Here is a 19,551-nt window from a genome sequence, read left to right as displayed (position 1 = left end):
CTTTATATTTATATGGCTTTTCCTCAGTGTTACTTGAAAACTATATTGTCAAGCCTAAGAAAATCTTTAGACTCAAGAACACAAAACTTGCCACACATTTTAAAGTCAAAAACAAATCAAATGCAATTCCTACTAAACTCTGTAACAACCTCAGCTCCACTGCCAACACCTACATGAAAACGTTCACATTTATTAAAAGTCCAGTTAAGTTCTGAATACATGTACTACAGAAGTTCAGCATCTAGGAAGAGTTGCCATTTAACCTTGATTCTTTTATTGGGTTGGCCAAAAAGTTGGTTCGGTTTTAAGCAAAAATAAAAGACACATTTGGGCCCACCTAATATTAAGTTATTACAATTTAGCACATTAAAGAAATCACCTGGCAGGCTTACTTCCACTTTGAACAAGAACCCAGAGTATTTCCCCCAAGATGTAAACATCACTTTTTTCACTCATAAGCATAGCACACGGTTTTGTAGACTACTGTAAGCCATGCTAACACTATGGGACTTTCAGAGCACAGTTTATAGCCATGTTTGTCATTAAACAACCAGAACAATTTTTAGGTTCCCTTCAATTCAAAAGGTTTAAGAACTCAAATTAAAGGACAGTCAGATCTCCATTTTGTAAACCATTACACAATTCTTAGTATTTTCTCATTCTGGGAATTTACCTTTTAATGAACTTCAGAACTGTGAAATTCTTACCTTTTCTATTCAGGGCTCCTTAATTAAACTCCTTAAATTTCTTAAAGAAGGGATATATTAGAGGTTAAACTTTTATTAGATTTCACATAATGATGTTTTCTAAATGTACCAAGTGGTATATTAAGTAAGGTTATGTTAATTTATTTCATCACCAACATAGCATCCTTCTTCCTAAATTCAGCTTGAGCCCAATTTCAACAACTGATCATTTAAAAATCAGATAATTCTTAAGTTAACCCACATTTTTCTACACATATGAAACACAGGCTAGAGACAAAACACATGCAAGAAGAGGCAGAAATGTTGGCTAAAATACTCTCACTGCCTCTTTTTAGGTTCCATTCATCAACTGTCACCGTTGCCAAAGTCTGCTTTATGAAGAAAGTAGGGAAAACAAATGTTAACTACAGACTTAAGAGAAAAACCAATTTCAGACTCCCACTCCCACTCCTGGCATTAAGACCTGCACAAATACATACTTGTCACTCCATTTAGCACTAGCACATCTTGTTTTCTTTTTAACTATTTTTAAGTTCCAGAAAGCTAAGAACAATCTAAGCATCAATAACAGTTTATACATCATTAACAATTACTAAGAAAACATGCATATAACCAGTTAAGAGTTAAACATCAAGAACACCAGTACTGGTAAAATAGTTATTTGTTTACTAGAAACAAAAAGAGAACCTCCCCTCCCAAATCTAAATTTCATGCTTAAAAAATAACAGAACAACAACTTTCTTTACACAATGCTCTAAAAAGAATGGCATTTTGACCTAATTTAAATTCTTCAATGTTGTAAAGCAATATAATTTATTGACTTCTGGATTAAGTAAAATGTCCTGAATATCAGGTCCAAAGAAAGCAAAAAGGCATATCTTCACTTTACAGATTATCATCATGCCATTTATTAAAGTAAATTTCCTTTACAGACACAGTTGTAATGGAATACTTGATAACCAGATAAATCTAATTTGACAAAAAAGTCAAACACAACATGCAACCTCAGAAGAATGCTTAATTCAAAAACATGACAAAACTTGATTTCAAGGAAAAAAAAGTTGCATGTGTGTGTGCACGTGCACACACACATGAATTTTAGACAAAATAATTACAACCACCTTTCCCCCCAATACTTTACATCTCTGGAACGGTTAAAAGTGGAAGTCGAATCTTCAGTAATATTTAATTTTCAAAATCTTCTGGTCACAATCCCCACCAAACTCAACAGGCCGGGACAAGTGCAATACCATACAGAAACACAGCATTGCAACCGATCCCAACCTGTGTAGAAAGGGGTTTGATTTTCCCTTACTTTTCTACAGACTTTTCACTACCACAGTCAGTTTTGCATGGATTTGCACAGCAGAATATCACACAGCTGGATGCAAACCTGCAAAACTAACCATAGAACAGTGTTCAGTAACTGGACAGTTTGGGCGACAGGCCGAGGCTGGAGTTCTACAGCTAGCAGTACTTTAAGTGCTCATAATGCAGTAGATAACTAAACACTACCTGCACTATAAGCACTTTAGTGCTACAGAAGCTGTCACGTCACACACACCAGGCAGATTCTACATCGACACAATAAAAGTACACAAGATTAGTAAATATCACTTGAAGGAAATAGCAGGCCACCATCAGTTTTGCATAGATTTGCACAACTACATTCTTCTTGTAGTGCAACTATGCAAAGCTAACAGAGGACGGCAAACAAAAAGTATTAAAACACCTATATACTTCCTTGGCTTGGATTATTGGATGAATACATAACTTCTTATGCCAGAAGGAGCACTTAGGGCAGTAGATGCTAATCTACTTCACTATCTGCACTAGATGCACCTTAGAACAAAAAGCACTCGACACCAGCAGGCCCTGCGCTTTCAAGCCCACCTTGGCTTCCCGAGCGAGGCAGCTGTCACCATAATGCTACAAGTGCCTTCACTGCAGTAGATGCACATATCACTACCTGCACTGTAAGCACTTTGACATTATTCTGACTGGTCACAATCTTCAGTTTTACAAGGTGATGTTCTCGTTATTCCTGCTAAATTTGAAATAAATAATTAGACAAAATAATACCTCAAACTCTTTAACAGTTACAAAACACACAAAATTCAGCATAAACCCTAATAGGGAAGAGAAAATGAGTTTAATTATCTCAAACCTCCAAGTTCCATTTAGAAGCAAATTTAGACCTTAAAATTGTAAGTTTTTTTTATAAGACAGTCATAATTAACCATCATTCTAATACGGTAAATGAACACGGTAGCTCTTCCTTTGCCATTCCCAAAGGTATACTTAAAAAAAAATCAAAATCGGACTGCATATAAAAGAGACCTAATATGTATCACCAGGGCAATCTGACTCATATACCTTTTAGAGGAAATCTTCACATCCACGTGGCAAAACATTTTTCTTTTCTTCCAGCTTCCAATTAGCAATTACTTGGTAAACTGATTAATAAAATTACCGTTCAGACTACATTTCAAGTGTATCAGCTGGTTGTAGAACTTAAATGTCCCAGTTAAATTATTTTAAGACTTGAAAACTTACTCCAGATGAGATCTATTTTGTCACCCAACTCAAAGAAGTTCTGAATTTTGTAAACTGTGCATCAGTTTGCAAAGATTTATAATGGCATTTGCGTTGTATTTTTACTAATTTACACATTAGCTAACCCAAACTAAAAGAAAAAAAGACAAAAAGAAAAAAAAAAAGCATAGAGTACAAAATAACTAGTTTACCCTTTGAAAACCCAATCCCATCTTATTTATTCAAATCAAAGACTAAAGTCAAGAGAAATCTGTTTTTAAAAAAGTTAACAAATAAAATTAAAATATACACTTACCCACTCGGGCAAACTTCCTTCTTAGCAAATATCCTTAGAAAAGCTTTTGGTGCAGTTAGGTCCACGTGTATGGCTGGAAAGGCGGGGGAGGGATGTGGGAAAAAAAGACAAACATTTGCTCAAAATTACTACCACCCTCCAAATCCGTATTTTAAATTTCTCCCCTCCCCCTTGTATCAATTAACTACATCCATTTGCAAAACTGAGGTTAAGGTAGTCAGGCAATACTGGAGGGGTTTAAAAGACCAACAATATATGGGTGAAAAGGTGTAAAAGGATAAAGTTGAAAAACTCACATGTATTAGATTCACGTCTTATGGAAATACTCGAGTGTAATCAACAGCAATTGTTAACTCTACTGCACAGCTCCACTGAGAGGGAAATGCAGTAGCAAAGGGACTATTCTTCACCACCCCTCCCCCAATCAAGACCTCGTGGCTGCAAGCCGGGATAAAGAGTTGTTTCCTCAACTGATGTAGTCGAGATAGCACTATGCTAATTTTTCCTCTTGGTGATATTGCAGAAACAAGTCTGCTTTCTCCAGTTCCAGTCTGCCTTCGTCCCGCTTAGGAACAGAAAAGAGGGCAGGAGCACCCGGGACTGCAAAGTGCCCGCCACGCTCATGGAGCCCGGGCCGGCAGCACATGTCGCACAAGGGGGCGCGCAGCCCTGCGATTCCCGGCGCGGCCGCCAGGGGGCGATGGGTCAGAGTCGGGGCCTGCCGGACACGGCACCCCCCCCACCCCGTTTCCCGGCGGCAGCCGCGCGGCGACCGGCGGCGCCGAGGCCCGAGCGCGGCGGGGACGCGGGCGCGCCGCCCCTCCTTTGTGTCCCCCAGCCCCCCCCTAGCCCGGCCCAGAGGGGCGGGGGCTCCGCGACTGCGGTGCCCGCCGCACGCGGCCCAAGGCCTAAGCCGGGAACAATCGGCGGCGGCGCGCAGTCGCCGCCATGTCCCCCGCCCTCACCCCCGCGCAGCCCGCCCCGCAGGAACATGGCGGCGCCGCCGCCGCTCCCGCCGAGCCGGGCTGGCCCTCCCGCGCCGCGCTCCCAACCAGCGGGCGACCGAAGACGGGTCCACGCCGCCGCCAAGGCCGGCCCGGGCCTGCTCAGCCGGCCGTGGTCCGGGAAGTTGCGAGCCCCGCCCGTGGTCTGCCCACGCGGGTTAACAAAGCCCACTCGGAGTAGGGGTGGCATCCAGGCCGCGCCGCCCCCAGCACCCGCGCCATCCTCCCACCCTGGCGCGCACAAAGTTTGGGGGCCCGCGGGCTCCCGGCCACGCCGCGTCGCCCGCCGGCGCGCAGGTACCTCGTGGGCGCGCCCCCTCCCGGCCCGCGGCCTGCCCCATGTGCCGCTGCCGCCGCCGCTTTGTTCTGGAGGCGCTTTAACTCGCGCCCCCAAGAGAAACTTTCCCTGCCCGGGGACCCCGCGTCCCGCGTGCGCCCGGAGCCCTGGAGGGGGCGCAGGCCTCGTGTGTCCCTTCCCCGAGGGGCCATTGTGTGCGCCGCGCGCCCACCCGGTCGCCCAGCCGGCCCCGGCAGGGTCCGCGCGGGTCCCGGGCGCGGCCGCTGCGCGCACGCCACCCCCTCCCACCCTCCCGTCCGCGGCCCGGCCCTGCCCCTCCGCCAGCCCGCGTGCCAGCTAGGGGGCAGCGAGTCGTCGTTGCCACACGCCGGGGCGGCCAACGGCCCGAGACCCGCCCCGGCCCCCGGCCACGCCGCGGCCGCCACGCTGCCCCGGGCCATTCCGCCCCACCCGCCCGCCGCCCTCCGGACCCGGGCCGCACACAACAGGTTTCACTCACTCGGCGGAGGGGCGGGCAGACTCACCAGGAGGAGTAGCCGCCACCATCTTCGCCTCGCCCGCCGCGGGCTCTCGCTCCCGCCTCCCCACCCGCCTCCGCTTTACTACGACCGGAGGCCCCAGGCCGGGGGTGCGGCCAGCCGGCCGGCCCGCCCCACCAAGGAAGCTTCGCGAGGGGCGCAAGCCGTGGCGGCGCGGCGGGGGTCGTCCCCACCCCCTCGGCCTCGCCCGAGGGCGCGAAGTGGCGCGAAGGCGCAGGTCGGGCTGGGACGGCGGCACCTCGAAGGACCATGTGGGTGAATGAAGGGCGGCGGCTCCCGCCTCAACGTAAATACGGACAAGCCCCACTCCCTCATTAGCATAAAAAACAAAGTACTTCCGACCTCCCCGCCCGCCCGCCAATCACCGCAGGCCCCGCCCACGGCGGCTCGGGCTAGGCAGCCCGGAGAGCGGGAGCCGGGAGACGCTCGCGGCGCAGTGCTGCCTTCCCCGGTCCGCGCTCCCCCACCGCCCGCCCACTGCCGCCCGCCTCACGGAGCTCCTCGCCCGGACACCTCGCGCCACGCCTCCGGCACGCCCTCCGTTAACAAGCTCCGCGCGCATGCAGACCTCCGCGCGCCGCACTCCCCCCTGGAAGCGCACGCTTCCTGTGGCTTCCTGGGGGCTCTGCTCCCGCCGGCGCTCGACGTGTACGCGATGTGATTACTGTTTATTACTTTTCTTGCCCGAGACGGGTCTCGGTGGTAATTAGGGCCTGCTCCATGCCAACGTGAACCAGAGATAAGTATAACCCAGTGACTTACTCTCACGTCGAAACGGGATTACTCAGTGCAAAGATCATTTTAGACACAGAGGTAAATGCCTTACACCCAAGACTTATTAATGCACAAATCGCTGAAATGTGTTTCCTTAACCCGGCCGTGTGTAAGCCAAAACGCATGCCTGAGCAGAGGTTTCACAGCTGCAGTACCTGATCTTCCTCCCATACCCCGATGCATTTAGTAAGAACTCTTGGCTCTCCTGTAGAAACAGTAGATATCGGAAAGAACCTCATAAACAACCACAGAGCAAAGCTGAGAAAACGAGCCCACTCAGGAGTGCACCTCCTTCTACATGTTGTGGTTTAGGAAATTCCAGAATTCTCAGAAACATAATTGTTAAAAGAAGTGAGGATTCATAGCACTTACTACAAATACAGTAACTTTAAATTGGTTTTAAATAATACAGTATTTGTTGGAAAGCCCATGCCACTATTCTGTGATTTTACAAGTCAACTTGTAAAAAAAAAAAAAAAAAAAAGATATTGCCAGAAGACGTCTATAATGTACAAATGTGAAAATTTTCGACGTTCACATCTTGATGATACTATTTACTATCTTTCTGACTCGTTTTATCATGCTTTGTTTAAATTCAATTGCCAAATTAGTGATGATATAAAAAATTGGTTTTGCCACTCTTTTATATTAAGGGTCTATTTTCTAGATATTTCTGCTTTACAAATCAAAATAGATGGCCAAATCTGAAATTTTACAATATTTAATCTTTCTCTAACAGTCATTTATGAGTCTTTCAAAAGGGAAAACTGATTGCTAATTTTATTAAAAGTCTAGTTTACATTACTTTTGGCCAGCATTGATAGGTCAGATTCCTCTTTCTCTAAAATTTTATCTTCTGCTGTGAAGTAGAATGTAGGAGGAGGGGTGTTGTGAGTAAGAGTTCATCACACTCTCTGAATCATGGGAAATCCCACCGATTTACAGGTTTCTTAGCAGGAGAGAGTTATTTATCTCATAGTTTATTTCCAATTAAAGTCAACACTGCAGTACTCCTAGTTTGGAAAAGCTGTTTTTAGTCATCTAACAGTATTTCTGTGGAAATATAACATGTAATCAACTGTTTTCTATGACTACCGTATGAGATTTAATTGTTAATGTATACATTTTTTACCGTAAAAATTTTGTAACATGTAAATTCATTTAAACCTACTTACTTGGAAATCCCAGAAAGTTTCACAATTAGTAGATTACGCTTTATTTTTAAGTGGTTCACTCACACTTCTTTTCAGCATTAATAAACAAATTATTGTAAGTATAATTAGAATAATCGAAAACTTTCCCATCCCAATGAGTTTAAAAATTAGCCAACTTTATATATATTATTTGAAGCCACTACTAACTAACTAGAAACTCATCCTTCTCCATTTCAAGGGCCACAGCTAGGCATACTTTACAACTAAAGATTTTGTGGTTATGATTTTGAAGATCAGGAAAATATCTAAACTGTTAACAAATGCTTTCTGCAACCAAGGAATGTAAAAATAAAGCTATCTGAAATGCCAAAGTAGACACACAGCCTTCTCAAGTTAGCTAAAACACACGGTACTATTTTACACAATCCAGAACATTTCAGATGAAATGAAAATCTCAGTTCAATATCAGAACAGTTGCATATAACTGTTTACATTATTTATAGTAAGTACTAGAGAAATATCTGTGTTTTTCACTTTTCACCCAGATTGAATTGAGAATGTGTAAAAACTTCTGACCTTATTAATAACGTTCAGAATTTTATTCCCTATGTTGTGCTGTTTGACTATGTCAGTATCAATTGACTTAACTGTATTGAAATTTTGAAAGATAAATTCAGTTAAAATATTCTTGTTTTGTAACATCATTATAGGTTTTAAGAAGCTAATGAAGCAATAATTCCCATTCACGTTATAGATTTGAGAATTTAAGAACAATGCCAGAATATAAGATGAATACAACCATCAGTGTTATTTTAAAACTATATGTATAATTTGAATACTAACTTGGAGATAGCCTACAGGTTGGTTATTGCAATTAAGTATATTTCATATTTTGGCAATTTGGCGTTGTTAACATAGATTCCTATAGTAATTTATTATTTTTTCACAGTGTTTGAATTTTATGGGAAAGGGGAATAAATTTAAACACCACTTTGACTTTGGAAAATTAACTGGTTATAAATCCAGTACATTTTGAACTGTTTTTTGTAATGTAGCAAACAGCGATCAATGAGACAAATTCAGTGATGAAATTTTGGATTTTCTACAATATATATTTGTAAATGTCTAAAAATACATAATCTAGTCTTACCATATAAATTGTGGTTTATATTTAGGATTTTTATAATAATTCAGTGCAAATTAACAATCATCTATTAAGTGCCTGCTATTTTTCTGGCACTGGTGGAAGTTATAAAGAGGAATTAGACAGAACCTGTGCTTTTGAAAAGTTTAAGAATTACACAGTATTACGGATTACCATGAATGTTTCACGAACAAACCAAAAGATTGAAGTCTTCAAGCTTTTATTTTATTTATTCCTTCCAACGTCTAATAAAATAATCCCACCAGAGTCAAGTTATTTTATTTCTTTAGTTAAGAATTTCGAACAGCTACATTTTGTATGTTATTTGATAATCATGCATAACATTAATATATGGATTATTTGCTATGAATGGCATTCAAAGGTGCTATTAATGAGAGTAAATTTATAGTGAACACAAAGGCCATGCTTATTTAACTTGATAATTCCATCTATGGTTTTGAAATTAAGAAAATATAACTTATAGAGGGAAAGATGAATGTCTGTGGTTTTGAATAAAGAAGCAATTGAAGAAAGTGCTTTCCTTTTTTTTTATCTTTGAAATTGTCCCTGTGGTACTCTGTAGTGCCAAATGCGGGTAATTGACGATTATTTAATTAAGAAAACTAGACATACTAGGTACTATTTGTCACAATGAAGAGACAGTATCTACCCTTAAAGAAGTTCAGTATGCATTGATGTTTGTCAGTATATTTAAAATTGTATGCCTTTTAGAAAACAAATTTAGTGCATTTTTAATTAAACATTTCAAGGTGGTGTACTACTATAGTACATTACAGTGAAGTGTTTCATTTGTTTTTCATTTGTTTTTACCGGAAGAGTGTAACATCAAAATTAGAAGTAGCTTATTTTAAATTTCTTGTTCTTAACTTAAGCCAAGTTCTCAACATGGCTGTACTTTACAATCACCCAAGGAGTCTTTAAAACATGCAAACATCTGGCCCTTACTTTGCAGATATTCTAATTTAGTTGGTCAGAAATGGAACCTGAACATCGTTTTTTAAAAAAATTTCCAGGTTATGCTTATGCTAAGTCAGGACTGACAAGCTCTGGTACTTAGTTCTTGATTTAAGTACTTAGTACTGCATTGACTGATCAATACCTTTGGCTGGTTAATCTTGTTAGGTGCTTTGCCATTGTCCATCCATACTGCATATGTGCATTATTAATTCACACAGAGAAACCATAAGAAACTGACCCATGATATTTCAAATCCTTCACCAAAGATTTATGGGCATAAAAGTTAAAAAAAAAATAGACAGAACTTCTAGAAATAATTTTGAAAAACTTATGTACATTAACTGTAGCAACCTTTGTTGATGAGGCACATTGGAAACTATAGAGTGCAGTTATATTTTCGCTATCTGGGGCTGCAGTTTAATTTAATAAATCCACTTAACAATGGAAAATCATAGCAAACATGGATTGTGTTGCATTTTAAAAAATTCTCCGTAGCGGACAGGTTTAGATTTAAGTTGAACTTTTTTTCTCAGTCACTTAGCTGTGAGAAAGGGGTATATAGAGATCATCTGGGTCATCTATAATATTTTTAAAATAATAAAAGGCAGACAACAAGAAGACAGGTCCCAGGTAGAAGTAACTACCAAATACTAATGCTTTTAATCAATTTTACTTAATTTCCTAAAAGCATTTTAGTTTTCCTGTATGGTTTTGCTTTTAAATATAGGCTTTAAGTTCAATTTATATTAGAGGAAACAAGTTGATTCAGCCTGACCTAGTTGATCTAGGTCTATTTTGTTAGTCAATAGTTCCAGAAACAAGATATTGATTACATAATTACCTCTTTAAGATTGGTTAAAATAACACAGATTTCATAATTGTTATATCATTTTACAAAACTACACTTGAGTACTTATATGTTCACCTTAACATTCAGGCCTAATACTTTCTATATATGTCAAGGTGATAAAAATTTATTTTTATTGTATGTAAATTGTTTTTAGTTATGTGAATTATATTTGCAAATAAAAACTTCTTTTCTGAAGTCACTTTAAAAGTTGCATGACAATGTGTTCAGATTGAAGATATGTGATAGTTCAATTGCTGTAGTTCTATAAGTGCCTAATGAATAATTAAACTGATAACAATGATAAAAACACAGAAGTATTATTTACATGAGACTTCCAATAAAGTGGATACATTTTTGGAAAATCCTACAAGCCAATGCACCCTGGCTCCCTTAAATGCCAGTTAATTCGTTAATTAAGTCTTTTCCAAATGCAGGCAGTAAATGTCAGTATGTTAGCTTATTTTTCACATACCAATACTCAAAACAAGGAGGTACCGTATATTACAAAGTATTGACCAAGTAAAACCCAAACCTAATTGGAAAGAAAGCTGACATTTCTATGTCTGAAATGATAAAAGTGTGAAGACCAATTAAAAACTTTATGGAGAATGAGTCGGAGCTCTACATTACAATTGTCCAAAGAGAAATCACTACCCACCCGAGCCTCAGAAACTGTCTTGAGAATCTGAATGATTTTCTTTGTTTTCTGAGAATACATGCACGATGGCATTGTGGTGGTCGGAAGACCAGCTGTGTCTGACACATTCGCTTACAGGAATTCCCAAATTATGTGGGAATACCTTTAAAAGCAAATGATATTAGATTTAGCCATACATATTTAGATATGCCCAGTGTTAAATTTGCCTGCAAAATGTTTAGAGCAAATTGTTTGTTTTCCTTCTCTGGCTGGGAGGTCATGGTAGCTGTAACAGGGAGCTGCAAGTAAAATTAATCCAAGAGAATGTTTAAAGCCAAGTTAAGATAGGAAGGGAAGCTGAAGTTTATGAGCAATAAAAGTCCACAAAGGATAGCAAAATAAGGATAAGGCAGAGCTCAGAGGATGGGAACGGGGTGTGGAAATTAGCCTAGGAAGTGGGTGCTGGAAATGTTCTCTGTTTTTGATCTCAGGGGTGGTTACATGGGTGTAAAAACAGTCATCGTTACACACTCGCGATTAGTGTATTTTCTGCTTTTTGTTCTTTGTATATTATATTTCAATTTCAAAACAACAATACAGACAGCAATAACAGCACCAGGGAGGAAGGAATCAGTGCAAAAACCCAAGGCAAACAGAAGAGCCGGGATTAACGACACACATAGAAGGACAGTGTGGTTAAATACCTGCGTACTCTCTGTTGCTGGCTGTTGTGTGTTCTCTAAGTGATCTTGCATGGAGTAGCCAGTTGCAACTAAAGAGTCGTGCACAGGACAGATAAATCAGTCACAGGTAATATTTAAGAAACTACTAATGCCTAACATTAGCCAGACGATATCAAATATTCAAGAAAAGACTAATCTCTAACATTAGCCAAGAGAATTCTGTTTTTCAATATTAAATGTTTAAGAGATGACTAACATCGTACATTATCTAAGTGAACTGGCTCTTCCAGTAGGCATTGTTTATATTCACATCTCACATTAGCTATAGGAGCTGATTATTTCAAAATCCAGTGTTCAAGATTAGGTGCTTCCTATTGCCAAAAAAATGAGTTATTTGAAGTCTAATGTATGTCCATCTAAAATAATTGCCACAGAGTATGTGCTCAGAAATTATCTGTTGAATTCATCAATGAATATGAAAGTCCTATCTGCAGAATCAGGAATGTAATTCCCATTTTATGAATGTATCCTTAGAGACATATTTAATGAATAAATCTTGCAATTCTATCTGAAGAGGGAGATGGACATTTCTTGGTTTTATTTATACGTATGCAGTATTATACAAAGGGACTTAGTTGAAGTCTTTGTAGGAACCAGTGGGAGGCTGGTGAATGGAAGACACCAGAATTGGTGGAGAAAGAAAGAGTGGAGATACTGGTACAGACTCTGACAAGATTATTAAGCTTTTGAGCTATGAAATCAGAAGTGAGTTGGGACTAAGGGATAAAATTTTGATAATGGCTATGGAGTGGGGTTGTAATCAAAATGGCAGGGAGGCGGACTGATAGGAAGAGGAAAGGGTGATCACGGTTAAACACATGACCCAGAATCAGAGAAACAGAAACAGGAGAGGCACTGAATCGGCTGCTGTTATAATGAGTGGGTCTTGGGAAGACACCTTTTATCTGGGATGGCCCAGTGATTCCCAGAGCATCCGTGGCCCCCAGATGAATGTTTTCTGTCTTAAATTGCATTGGTCACTGCCTTCTTCTGCTGTCCATGAGTCATCAGATATGATGTGATATCATTCTCTGATACCAAATTAACTCTTGACAACTGAACATGTGGGAAAGTTCAGCAGTGAACTAGATATAGGTTGATACATCCAGTTTCATGGGAACTACATACTATATCACCTATCACTGACATAAAACTAAAGTAGATGTGGGACAGAAATGGGTGTTTCTAACAGAACAACTTTTGACTGGAACTCTGAAAGAATTGTAATAGATTATAGCAGATTGTATTTTGACTATTAATCAACTGAATATAATATTAATATAACCACTCATTCACTTGTGTGTGTTTGTGAAGGTAAGTGATTGCATTCTCTAACTTGGGAAGCTGATACAAATAGTTTGATAGTGATTAACAAATCCACCTATGGATTTGCCTACATGAGAACAGTCAAATGATCAGTAATCATTATCTGTGAATATGATATCTAGCTCGCCAAACTGGGGACATGGAAATGCAAAGAAGATATAGGCAGACCCCCTTTTATTGTGCTTCTCTTTGTTGCCCTTTGCAAATATTGCATTTTTTACAAATTTTACAAATTAAAGGTTTGTGGCAACGCTTCAACCTTCAATTTAGAGCAAGTCTAAATTGGCGCCGTTTTTCCAACAACATTTGCTCAGTTCATGTCTCTGTGTCACATTTTGGTAATTCTTGCAATATTTAAAAATTTGTCTTTATTATTATATTTGTTATGGTGACTATTTTTTAGGCATAATACTATTGCACACTTTCTAGACTACAGTATAGTGTAGATATAACTTTCATATGCACTGGGAAACCCAAAAATTTGTGTTACTCACTTTATTGCAGTATTCTCTTTACCGCAATAGTCTGGAACCGAACTTGCAATATCTCTGAGATACGGCTGTATTAGGATTAGAATAGACTTCTCCGCTCTTCCCCCATAGCCTGCAGTTCCCTGCGGAACTGTGGAAAGCAGGTGAGGACTACAGCAACAAAAAAGTCAATGTAAAGCAACAGCAATAATAACAATATCAATAATTTACCTGGTAAATCTGAAATGGTGACAAAATTCTGCCCCAACTGGGAGTTTTAAATTTTTCCTTTTCGGAGAGTATACTAACCACTGGCGGTCCTGAAGCAATAGGAGAGAGCAAGTAAGTAAAGGTTAGACTGACAGAGCAATAAGAAACTAAGTGTGGGTAGATTCTAAGACCGCCAAGGGCCACCATCTACTGTTCTCTGTGTGCACTGCCCCTTCCCCTGATCCTGAAGGCGGGACCCTCTGGCTCCTTTTAATCTTCTTAGACAAGATTAACTGCTGCATTTTTGCAGTACTTCATAGATGTGCTATCACATTTGATATATTTTAGAGTACATTCAAACAATATCAACTAAACTAGATTTAGAGGTTTAAAACACTCCATGTATTTTTCACTTTTGTTTTGACTCCGAAAGAAGAGCCTGTGTTTTTGTTCCCTAAAACTGCCTAGGTAGAACAGTATTGTTCATTTTATATGGAATTACTAGTCATTAGGAATTAGTCAACGTGAGTGTATTAAAGAAAAATTAAAGAATTTAAATCTGAACATTTCCAAAGCATCAAATCCTCCTTCAGGAAATCTTTAAAAGAAATGACCCTTTAAAAAAAAAAATCTCACTTTCTTTAGTTCCCACGGACACTCACTGCATAGCAAAGTTGCCATTATTCTGATGGCTAGAAGAAACAAAAGTAAAAAATTATTCTTGTACGGTCAGTTCTAGCCAATAGAAAATTGAGATTCAGTAATATAGATTAAGTAATCCCTTTCAACTTCTCCTAAAGTCTTAAAGGCATCTCAAAACCCTCTTAGGTGGTCCATAAAACATCTGGCATTCCCATGGCTCTTTATTAGAGTAGGAAGAACGTATACCAACGTTTAAAGTATGGAATTTAGAGCAACAAGGATTTGCATGGGGGTCCCCACTGTTTTATTCACTAGCATATTACCATGGATAACCTTCTACCTCTCAATTTCCTCATTTTTAAAATAAGAATATTAATAATATCTACTTTGTTTTTGTTAAGAATTAAATGAAATAATATATATAAATGGTTGAAGGTCATAAATAGTACACAAAGATAATAAATATTAGCTATTATTAACAGTAATAGAAAGTTAAAATATAAGATTATTTGCCAACATCTAGGATCTTTTTATTGTTGAAAAGATACTAAATTATAGTAGTCTACATATTGAACCAGATTCTCAAAACATTCTATTTTATAAGATTAAATTATAATTGAAGACGTTGTAGTAATTTTTCACCATAAAAGTGGCCATTTTACTATCAAAGGATCTAAAAATAGCTCTATATAGACTCTTCTACATACCCACGCACACATATTCACACATGCAGGGCATGCAGAACAGGAGAGGCTGTGTGTTCATGAAACAAGATAAACAATACATTTGAACCTAGTCATGCAGTTAGTACAAAGGGGAGGAGAAACATTTTCTTCCAAAGTCTGTTGTCCCTGGTTTAAGATTTATGGGAATGAAAAATAACTTTTAACTTACCTCTAAACTGATACATTTGCTCTAAATGGAAATTGACCTTGTCTCCTTTGGTACATGAGACAACAAGTTTCCCACCCCCGTTTTGGCCAAATCCAATGTTCAATAATGAATGAATGAATGAATTCATTTATTCAGTCAACAAATAATCCTTGAGTAAGATGCAGAAATGTATAACACAGAGAGCCTGTTTGCAAGGAGAAATATCCATAGAATGGACATGTGTGTCAGTACTGTATGGGAAAATAGCCTGCACAATGCCTCCCAGTGAGAAGATGCTGGATACAGGGTTTCTTTGTATGTGTCTATACGTTTTAAAAATAAGTATACAAACAGTGGATCTTCACTGATACGCCTGCACCATTTCAGTATTGTTTGTTCAGAGAACTGAGGTTAAGAGAGTTGCCAGCGTTTGCTGGATGGGTGAAAAGAAAGCGGGAGGAGGGCAAGGAATGCTGATTTCTCTCCTTGTTTATTTAAGAGCAAGAGCTCATCGAAAAATCTCTTAAGGCTCTTCTGCCAGAGCTGTCTCCTAACCCCCTACCCCCTGCAAGAATTAGAGCCAAGTGTTTTTTCCCTTTCCTTTGTAGAATGCATTTAAAACTGCAAATCACCCCAATATTTTCCTTGCTCTACTTTTTTTTAGCACTTATCATCTTAAATAAGATATTCAATTGAATTTACTTTCCTTTTACTTCTATTGTTTATTTTCTGCCTCTCTCTCCTCGAGTAAAAAGGTCTATAAGGACATCATCTTTTTGTTTGTTTGTTTGTTTCTTCACAGCCCAAAGATTTTGGTTCTTTGATCCATCTTTTTCTTAATTCCAATTTTGTTTTACTCAAAGTCATTTCCACTCCAGTCCTCCCAACACCCCTTGCACCAAACCCTCCCTCTGCCAAACTGGGAACAAGATAAGGCCATATGGGAAAAAAACAACAACAGAGAACAAAAATTCTAAATGTTATTTAAGTTAAATCTTAAATTCAATTTATTTTAATGGGGTATGTGTGTGCATAAAAAAAGCTCTCCTATTTCTAAGTTTATAGCCTCCTTCTGGGAGATGTTAATTTATTATTACTCATGATAGTTACAGAAAAATGGCAACACCTCAGTTAATTGGCATAATTACATACCATATTGTCCCACTGGTTGATATTCTCTGATTTTCCAAGGATCCATCGATTTATGCAATCGAACAATCAGAGACAGGCCAATCCTGATAGGGTGCAGGAATCTGGATCAATGGAACTCTTTAACTTGCCTTTTTGTATTGGTAGACTCTCTAATTAAGTATTTTTAGAAATATACCACCTTTACCAACCCAAAGCCTTTAAATAGTCTTCTAAAATGGACTGTGTATATAGTCAGCTCTCTTTGCAAATCTTGCTTACAAACCATTAGTAATGCAGGCCATCAACCTCAGTGTCAATACATTTTGAAAGAGGCTTTAGAAAATGCCAGTTTTATAATTCCCTTTAGTGGCTTACCCTGAAGGAAACATATAATCTTTCTCTAAGGCTTCAAAACTGTAGAAACGGAGATAGTTCAGAAGCATATTTTGGTAGACACCTAATCATTAGGGCTGACTCCTAATTCCTTGCATGGAAGACAAACCACAAAACCATCCCAGAAAAAAGCAGGGCAAATTCAGGAATTCATTTAAAACTAGGAAAAACTTTTATTTTATTTTGATCCAGAAATCCTGTGTATACACATATGTGCATATTTTGAGCAGGCTTGTTAAATTATAACTTTCTAATGGATAAGGGCAAAGAACAAATATTTTTAAAATAAACTGTTTGATAATGCAAGGAGCAGTAATAAATTATTTTATGAAAAAATTGAACAATTGAAAAGAATTTAAAAATAATTCCACTTTAAAGAGGTAATGATTGTATAAACTTGTATAAGTGCCGTTGTCTCACTCAGAATCTGTGGAATTATTATTTATTGTTTTTCTTGTATCAGAGTGCAGCTCATATAACTTGAAAGCCAAAGGAAGAGAACAGGAAGCTTCAGAAACGGTTGTGAATTATTGGATAATGTGATGAGATAAGTACTACTGTCTATTAACCTAGACTTTATCTCCAAAATAATAAAGACTTAACTGTACTTGCTATAAACTGGCATGGCCCAAGACTGCAGGTTTCTTACTCCCGATTTATGGAGTTTGGGGGAAAGAAAGGGCGGAGGGAAGAGATTCAGCCAAGCTGCGTAGGAGTGGAGAGCTTTACATTTGGGGATTTTGTTTGCTTCAATTTTTGCCTCTAACTTTTGGGGCAAACATGGTGCCAGAGGCTCGTGGGTTCCAGTTGACTAGGTGCCTGTTAATAAGGGTGTGGCTCCAGCTATTCTATTAGGAGTAACCCCTTTGGTTGGATCTAAAATGAGGTCAGTAGTGCTCTAGAAATTATATATAGCATGCTCCTTTTCCATTGGAAACATACTTTAACAAGTATGCCAAAAATACACACACACACACACACACACACACACACAGACTCACACAGACTGACTCTCTGGATCAAAACAAAATAAGGGTGTTTTGGAGTTGTAGATGCAGCTTCTGAATTTGCCCTTCTTTGGTAGAAATAGTTGTGTCTTTGGTGCAAGGAATTAAGAGTCAGTCCTAATGATTAGTGTGATTAGGTTGTTACCATAGTATTAATTTTTAAAGAGGGCTAAGAAGTACAGTCACTGAAAATTCTTTCCCAATTCCTAAGTCTTCCATAACACCTATTAAAATCCCTACCATTAATCACACCTTTTTTGTGTGAGAGATTATCTCCATAAGATTTCTATTAAAACCCATGTGTCACCATTATAAAGCAATTATACTCCAATAAAGATGTTAAAAAAAACAACAAAACCCATGTGTTATCTCAGCAGGGTGGCACAGTAACTCATGGGCATATGTTAGATATTCGTGTTATTAACCACATTAATATATTCATGTTGGTATACCTTATTAACTGTTAACCTATTAACATAGCAAAAACAGAATCTAAAGGACTGCTATAGGGAAGAGCTAACTTTTGATGTGGAAGAATTTTGAGGGAATTTGAGAATTTTGGATGTCAGAAATAAAGGGCATTTGGCAAACTAAAAATATTTAGTATGGCATTGAAAGAAGTAGTAAGTGAAAGGCTGATATGGATAATGGATAATGAATGTTTGAAAAAGGATATATGGAGGGCAAAATGGATGAAACAAAATTTGTCTGTGTTATGGTTTGTCTATGGTCAGCTTGAAAATTTGAGTAAGAATCTACAGGGTAGATCTAATATTGCTCCCCCAGACCTATAATCTCTTTTTTTCAAAGCCAAGATATTCCAGATACAATTTTGTTTTAAAAAATTGTAAAGAATATCATTATTATAACTTTCTCTGTGTCATTTAATAATGTGGCAATGCTAAAATGTTAGTCTTCTATTCTTGATTACCTTTTCTAGCAGTTAATGGAAAGTAAATGAGAAAATTGTTAAGTCAAACATATGTTTTGGTTTTTATTTAATCAAAGCTCTCTCTTTCTTCTGCAGAATGTACTGACCCAAGTCCACAGTGTCCTCACTAGAGCTACTAGGCTTCCTTCCAGTAAGTTCTAGGTTTCTGCTCCCACTAGTCAGAGTTGGGGGCTTGCCAAAAATCAGTTGTGTTTGTTTCCAAACCGATTTATGCTAGCTGTTATTGTAATTATGTAATTGCATTAAATGTTACATAAACTAATGAAATAAGAGTTGGATGGGAAAATTGTTGTTTCTAGGAAAACTAAGTTGAATGCCTTAGAAAGACTCCCTACAGACAATATGATTTTTTAAAAAAACGCTGTTAGCTTAGATATGCATGAAAAACTGTAGAAGATTTTGAAGAAAATAAGCCAAAAATCTAAAAGATTCTCATATTGTTTTGCTAATGTTTTATGATTTTTTCTTTTTTATTAAACTAATATTAGAAATCTCAGAAGATGTACTGAAATATAGTTCATATATGAAGGACATGATCTAATCAATAAAACTCTAACCAGTGAACCTGTACTTAAAAACAAGGCCTGGGCCCTACATGGAGGGGATTTCAGAATAAAAGGTACTCTTAAATGTTTTTTGTTAATTTGTTTATAGTATGTAAAGTTAACACAATTAGAATGCAAATTAATCATTTTGCATTTGCTTGTATATTAATGCAACTATTTGTATCAAGTTGCTAATTTACATGTCACAGTTTTTATGAAACCTAATTCTAAGCATGCAGTGTAAAATGCTGATTACTGTAGCATTTAGCAGATTTATTTGTAATATGTGATGTTTTAAAGGGAGTTAGATTGACTTAGGTTTA

The 19,551-nt window shown here is 38.7% G+C and overlaps 1 protein-coding gene across 1 annotated transcript; it reads right to left on the bottom strand.

The window, feature by feature from the left end:
* Positions 1–2,982: 2,982 nt before the first annotated feature.
* Positions 2,983–6,298, bottom strand: LOC307176613 (uncharacterized protein; the record flags this gene model as incomplete). Its single annotated transcript, XM_079902943.1, has 4 exons — positions 2,983–3,631; positions 5,385–5,679; positions 5,913–6,112; positions 6,226–6,298. 4 exons carry the CDS (start codon positions 6,296–6,298, stop codon positions 3,555–3,557), a joined length of 645 nt encoding a protein of 214 aa, XP_079759069.1. The 3' UTR covers positions 2,983–3,554.
* Between the last annotated feature and the right edge of the window lie 13,253 nt (positions 6,299–19,551).

This window comes from Stenella coeruleoalba, assembly GCF_951394435.1.
Source record: "Stenella coeruleoalba genome assembly, chromosome: 18".
Classification (NCBI taxonomy): domain Eukaryota; kingdom Metazoa; phylum Chordata; class Mammalia; order Artiodactyla; family Delphinidae; genus Stenella; species Stenella coeruleoalba.
This window is presented reverse-complemented; position numbering and strand designations above follow the sequence as displayed.